The 7,511-nt window shown below is 26.9% G+C and overlaps 2 protein-coding genes across 2 annotated transcripts; one reads left to right on the top strand and one right to left on the bottom strand.

Moving 5' to 3' along the window:
* Window positions 1-3,101: 3,101 nt before the first annotated feature.
* Window positions 3,102-3,803, top strand: EIN_092850 (TATA-box-binding protein, putative; the record flags this gene model as incomplete). The annotated part of the gene is made up of 1 exon (XM_004253901.1): window positions 3,102-3,803. One exon carries the CDS (start codon window positions 3,102-3,104, stop codon window positions 3,801-3,803), a length of 702 nt encoding a protein of 233 aa, XP_004253949.1.
* A 421-nt stretch (window positions 3,804-4,224) lies between these two features.
* Window positions 4,225-4,786, bottom strand: EIN_092840 (hypothetical protein; the record flags this gene model as incomplete). The annotated part of the gene is made up of 2 exons (XM_004253900.1): window positions 4,225-4,447; window positions 4,521-4,786. 2 exons carry the CDS (start codon window positions 4,784-4,786, stop codon window positions 4,225-4,227), a joined length of 489 nt encoding a protein of 162 aa, XP_004253948.1.
* Window positions 4,787-7,511: the final 2,725 nt, after the last annotated feature.

Genomic DNA, 7,511 nt, shown 5'->3' with positions numbered 1-7,511 from the left:
AACAATATAAAAAAATGTGTGGATTATATGTAATGGAGGGTAATTGTTATAAAAACAATAATATATTTGACACTAAAAACTGTTTTTAATGATTGCTTGTTATATTTTAATTTCTTTTGATAAAAACTCTTCAAAAGATTACTCACTTTATTGTAAATACCAAAAGATGATAAAAATATATTATAAACAGAAAAAACAGTCAAAAATTTTGCTACATCGTACTGTCTGAAAAAATACACAGTTAATGAAATGGGTTTTTTGAAAAGTTTATATTTTTTATAAAGACTGTTGTGTGTACAAAAATTTTGTCTGTTTTTTTAATTATCACTGATGTATTGATGTTACTTTTGCAATTTGTATTTCATTTCAACTCAAAACCAACAGTTTTTTGTTTAGTGTATAAAAAACATATTTATCTGTTTTAGAATAAATGTTATTGCATTTTACCATTATTTTTATTTTGCCATTTTTAACTTTTTTGTCATGAAATTTTATATTTTTTTTCATTTTTTTCACATTTTATTTGTTTTTTAGTTCACGATTTGAACTCGTTATTCCATTTTGATTTTACTATAATTGAACTACACTGTATAATATAATTTTTTTCAAAAAACAAAAACACTGCTCTTTTTAACAGTATTGGTTTGTTGGGGATTAGGTACGTCGGCGAGTTAATCAATTCCGAAAAATCACACAAAAATTATTTTATTAAAAACTATTTATTGGCAAAATTGTTATTTGGTAAAAGAAAAACTTATTTTTTCATGTTTCGGTTTTATACGTGTTAACTTCTAAATCTAATCTATTATAATTTTCAATAAACTTCTCGGCTTTAATCAAATAATTATCTAAATTATTTTTATTCTTTGATGAAGATGTTGTATATATAAATGTTAATTCATTTTAAAAGGATTACAATCTTAACGTTGTCTTCCAATAAATTGCAACAATTCAGTAGAAATATCAAATACAGTAGTGGAATAAACCCACTTAAGTGAGTAAATTTTGTGAAACTTTGGTTGAACTTTAAGCAAAAATAGAAAAAACTTAAGTACCACCATTTATAAATAGAAAAATGGGTTGGATTGGGTCTTTTCTTTGTTTTTTGAGAAAAAAGTCAATTTTGCTCGAGAAGAAAAAAATTATTTGAAATGGTTTTTTATTTTAATTAAAATAAACTTAAAATATAGCTTTTGTTTTTTACAAAATTCGTTTTGAAAAGTATTTTCTTTTGACAAAAAGAAACTCAAAAAAGGTTCAAAAAGTGAAATAAGAACAATAATGAACACAATGGACTAGCTTGAAAATAAAAGCCGGATTGGATTTGTGGTCTTTTTTGTGCACATTATTTCAATGATTGTTTTTAACAAATAACATTAAAAAATATTTCATAACAGTTGTTGTTAAGATTCAAAAGAAGATGATAGAAATATAAAAAAATAAACGAATGAATATAAAAGACGAGAATTCAATCAATAACAATAACAAACATTTAACATTTAAGGAACAATAAGAGAAAAAATGGGATAATACGAAGAATTGAATTTTTTGGATTGAAATTGAATTTATTATTTTTTAATTTATAAACTTCAAAGTCGGTATTTTTAAATTAAACTTTTGAGCTTTTGTTGAAAACTGTTTTAAAGAAACATTTGGATCAAAAAATAAGTTACATTTTGTGTAAATCGTAAAATGTGGGTTTTTACACAAAAAGGTAAAAATCGTACACTTTTTGGTCAAATACCAAATGGATTCTGGATTCGACAAGTTTTCCACTCAAAGCATTAAAAATGTTTAAACTTGAAAAGGACTTAAAAATCATAAAGTCTTCACCAGAACAAATCAACATATAGCCCAAGTTTTGCAAATGTCATGAAAAAAATTGTAATTAATTATTTTTTCTTTTTTGTTTTTTTGTTATTAAAATGTTATTAAAATGTTATTTTTAATAAAAAATAATTTGTTATTATTAAAATGTTTTTGTCTTATAACATAATATCAGTTTTTTCTAATTTTTTGTTATTTCCAAAAATAAAACCAAAATTTACTCACTTAAGTGGGTTTATTCCAAATTAAGTACTTAAATATTGCCACTGTATAATAATTATTTTTAACATTCACTTTTTTAGGCTTCGAAAAGTAGACCTGTTTCTGGCACTCGTCCAACATGTCTCGTAAAGCCTTCAAATGGTTTGTACCGTCCGTTCGTTTTTTTATTCCTTTCTTTCGGTACTTCATTGTGTGATGATCTCGTCCATCTTTGAGGTTTCAAGGCTGACGCCGAAAGCTCTAATAACGTACTTGAGCTGTTCTGCAGTGAGCATGTTGTCTCCATTTGTGTCAAAATAGTAGAAACACTCATGCAAATCCTTCTCATCAATTGGTTTGAAGTTCTCAGGGATTATTTGCGGCTGTTGCTTAGGTTTCACTTCGCTTGTGTTTGTTCCGGGTTTCGCCGTTACGACATTTTTAATCTCAACTTTGAGAGGTTTCACCTTTCTGTGTTTTGGATTTTGAGAGCTCAAGATTGGAATTGTCTTTTTTGGTGTGGAAACTGTTTCCACAGTCTGCGAAAGATTTTCTGGTTTTGGTGTTTATTTGATGGGTTCAACAACTGCTGGAGTGATTGGTTCTCCTTCTGTGCTTGGAAGTTGTTGGGATAATTATATTGATAATTGAATATTTTTATATTATTATAGTTTTAATATGATTGTATTATAAGTATTAATAATACAAAACTACTATTTATAATACATTAAATAATTATTATTTATAATATAGTTGAAATAAAATAATTTACTTAAAAATGTGTGTTAATTTTAAATAATAAAAGAACTATTATTATAATACTTTTTTCAAGTAATTTAGTGATATAATATAATTATAATAATTACTTATTACCTTATAAGTTAAATAAAAAAATGGTTTAAAATTATTATGAAATAGTTTATGATATTTGATATAAACATTAAATAATAAAATAACTATAATATGTATGATTTATCATAAAAATGACAATACCCGGAAAGACAAAGCATTTAAGCCCAAAAAATTTGGAGAAACAAAGAGATAATAAAAAAAGAAATTGTAAAAGACATTCAATGTCGTTGCCAGACTCACAATTCTCGCCCTTTATGATGGGCAGCACCACGGATTTCCGTCAACTGAGTCAGATTGGCACCTCGATATACGGTGACCGACTCTCAACCACAACGGAGTCTCAAGACAGACTAAACAACCCTAACGAGACACACCCAGAAATTGTGAACGTCGTTTCCACATTCCAACTCAACCAACAACTTGACCTCCGTAAAATCGTTCAAAAAGCGCGTAATGCCGAGTACAATCCAAAGCGTTTTGCTGGCGCAATCATGAGAATATCAAGTCCAAAATCAACAGCACTCATTTTCCAAACTGGAAAGATTGTGTGCACAGGAACTCGATCGATTGAGGAGAGCAAGATTGCTGCAAAAAAGTACGCAAAAATCATAAAGAAAATCGGGTACAATGAGGTCCGTTTCTCAAACTTCAACGTTCAGAACATCGTCGGGTCGTGCGACGTCAAATTCCAAATCTCGCTCCGTTCTTTGTATGACAGCAACACCGATATGTGTCAGTACGAACCAGAGGTGTTCCCAGGTCTTGTTTTCAGAATGACGCAACCAAAAGTAACACTTCTTGTCTTCTCAACCGGAAAGGTTGTGTTGACTGGTGCTAAGGACGACGAAAGTCTGAACACGGCATACACCAAGATATATCCAATCCTCTTGGCAAACAAGAAAGAGGAAATAGGAAACCCATAATATACTATCTATAATTAATATTCCTTTTTGTTTCGAAACAAAAATAAATTTTTCAGTTCATTTTTAGTGCATTATTAGTTCATCTCAACTTTACCATTTTTTTAGTTTACGAATGATTCTTTTTAATCTTCTTTTAATATTAAAATGGCTATAAAATATATTATAAAAAAACTATAATACATTTATAGTAAAATTAATGGTAAATACACTTATATGAGGTAATGGGATATATCGTCATTAATTTCTGGACTTGTTTTGTCCTCTTCGTTTATTTGTGTTGACTGCTTTGTTCTTCTTTTTGTTCTTTGTTTTCCACGTCAGTTGTTTCTTTCAATTTATCGATTGAATTGGTCACATCCATTGAGAAGTCTGAACACACCGATCTCTCGGCATTGAATGGTGTTGAATTTGAAACCGCGGCTTACCTATTCTCGGCACTATTTTTCACGCTCTTCCATTTATCCGAAACGCCAAGAGCATTATCGATATTCTCAAGGGTGTTATAAACTTTTGTGGTGATTTTGAATTTATCATCTGCGGCAGTAAAACAACTCCACACCATCACAGTTCCAAAGGTTAAGTACTCTGTCAGATGGAGTTCCTCGTCGACATCCATTGCGACGTTTTTCACTTTTCCAGCACCACTTTTTATCGATGATGTAATGTTGCGTTTTATCAAATTCGACTGTTTTTTATGTATCTTGTGCCACGACATACCCATGTGCAATCAAAGAAGCTACAACAGATGTCTTTGTTTGTCCATTCTGTGGATTATTGTTTTGTTGTGGAGTTACAAGGAATGAATAGATCTTTTCATCAGGGAGGTGTAAAAGAGTAGTCGGTTTAATATCGACTCGTTCGTGATAGAGTAACACTCCAGTCATAAGTTCAGCTGTGCGAACACTTTCCAGTGAATCAAAGAAGATAAGTGCGTTGATGACATTAGACTCTCTACTTGTCTGTGAAATGTGAATTTCCGGCATTTCATTTTTTTCAATTCGGGAACCAGACTAAATATTTTCTAAAATTCCTATTTACTATAAATTTAATTTGCATATTATATCAAATAGTAAATAAAGTCTATTTCTAAAAATGGTGGAAAAAGCCTTTTTTTGTTAATATTAAAAAAGTGGATAATAAATTATAAAAATATAATAAAAATACAGTCAAAGCAGAGTGTCCAAAAAAATGCACTTAAGTCCCAAGTTAAGGATTTTGGAGTAAAAATAACAAAAAATTGGATTTTTGATCGATTTGATCAAAAAATAATTGAATTTTAAAGGAGACAAAAATAACATTAATTTATCCCGAAAATTTACAATCAAATTGAACATAAATTTTTCTTATTTTTTTCCCGAAAAATTAAATTAAACACTATTAATTATTTGATTATAAAATTGAAAACTTTAGCAATTTCAAGCACATTATTCAATTCACAAAAACAATAATAAAACATGTAAAAAAATGAACACATTTACGAAATTTCCCAAAAATCTAAGCAAATAAATCAAAAATATAATATTTTATTGATAAAATTTAAGAGAAAAGTTAGAACTATCATTAAAACCAGATTTGTAATTTATCAAATTTCCCGTTATTTTACTGTTCTCTACAAGAACAAAAAAATGTAAAACACACATAATAATCTAAAAAATTAAAAGAATACTTCCTGAACAAATGAGACTCAAATTCTAGGTTAAAATGAGTCTCGTTTCTACTCATTTCAAAATACCGAGAATCGATTTTAAATAATAACATTAGTTACGTATATATGAAGGCAAGACGACTCGCCTTTATATATATAATCGACCCAGTCTTTTTAAACAGGGTCGATATAATTGACGCACTCATACACACAAAAACGACACTTAACAGTGTTATTTTTTGTTAATTAAGTTGTTTAAGTACAATTTTATTGTTTTAAATAACATATTTATTAATTGTTTACCAAGCCATCATAGATTTTCATTCATAAAAATAAATTAAACCAAAAAGAAAAAAAATCAATTATTTCAAAACATTTTTTTTGACCTTTCCTTAACTTGGGACTTAGACGTTTTTTGGACACTCTGGTCAAAGGCGTCTATTTGTCTTAAATCATACTCCGTAGCTTTTGCATTTTTAAAAACCCAGTCTTTTTTCAAGCTTTTTTGCCCAAAAGTGCATTTCCCTTTACCAACTTATTTTTCTTTAAATCAATAATCTAAAATTGGAGGTGTTTTTATAAAATAATAAATGTTACCAAGAAATAATATAAATCTTTCACTTTTTGGTTATTGTTTTGTTCAAAATGCCAAATTTAAAAATAAAACCTTGGAAGAAAAAATAACTATTTTTATCTTTTCAAATTGATAAGTTTGTTATTAAAATAATATTATAAAACTTATAAATATATTTGTTTCAAAAAAGTGTTTAGTTATATTTATATTACATATCAAATAATCATATATCAATTAAAAAAAATATATATTGTAAATAAATATATTATATTATATGTTTGTTTAATTAAGTTAACAACAAAATTAATTTTAATTTGTCTTGTAATAATAATAATAATAATAATAATAATAATAATAATAATAATAATAATAATAATAATAATAATAATAATTATTATTATTATAATTATTATTATTATTAATTTTGTGTTAAATATAATTAAACAAACATAATTAAATAGTGAAATAAATTAAAAATATATTTATTTAAAAAAATTAACAATAATAATTAAACATTCAGAATTAATAATAATTAACAAATTATAATATAGTAATTATAATTTAAACGATTATTATAATAATCATTCATTGTGTTAATAATTATTACAAATAATTATTCAAATAAAATAAAATATATTATTAGATATATATCTATTTCAAACAATAAAAATATAAATAAAATTTAATTTATTGAGGTGTTTCATATCAATTGTCGAAATTGGTTTTGAAATCAAAAATCATTTTGTGATTCAAATTACGGTAATATAGTTTTGCAAATACACCATCAATATCCAAATTCAAATGAAGAGCATGTTTCACTTGTGAAAAAAATCTTTCAACAGAAACCGAAGTAGAAAAAGTAGTAAGTAAAATATTTACTATTTCTACAAGTTTTGGATAATCTTTCTTCTCCATAAAAGGATAAACATCCAAAAGGTTATAACTTCTTACATATCCTGTTTTTTGATCAATTCAATGTCAAATTTTGACCTTAAGTAATTCCCTTTTGATTCTGATTTTATCAAATCCAAATTACTTTCAATAAGAGATTCCAATTTTTCAAGTTCTTCTTTAGTATCTTCAAATCCTTTGGGTATTGTAAAGTCACTTTTTTCTTCAAGTGTGTCATCGGAAAATTTATTGATAATTTCATCTGGTTTGTAAAACATGTACATGAGCCCTTCGATGTTAAAGTCGGTATTATCAATTCCTATTAAATTATTACCATTGATTAGTTCAATATCATTCTTTGGTAATTCTCCGAACATTTCACCGAGGATATTGTTCACTTCATTCTCGTCAATACAATGTTCAACTTCTTCAATTTCTTCAGAAGTGGTTTCAACAACATCTTCACTATCAATCCCGATTCTGTTTTCATCATCATCCATTGAATTATTTGTACTGTTAACCAAATAATCTGGCAAATTGGAACACTTTTTCAAAACATCAACAAATTGTCTGATATCTTCAGAAGATGAAATCGTGT

The sequence above is a fragment of the Entamoeba invadens genome (genome assembly GCF_000330505.1).
Source record: "Entamoeba invadens IP1 unplaced genomic scaffold scaff_1105074725199, whole genome shotgun sequence".
NCBI classification, from domain to species: Eukaryota; Evosea; order Mastigamoebida; family Endamoebidae; genus Entamoeba; species Entamoeba invadens.
Note: the sequence above shows the minus strand (reverse complement) of the source record. Positions and strands in the feature narration are given on the sequence as shown.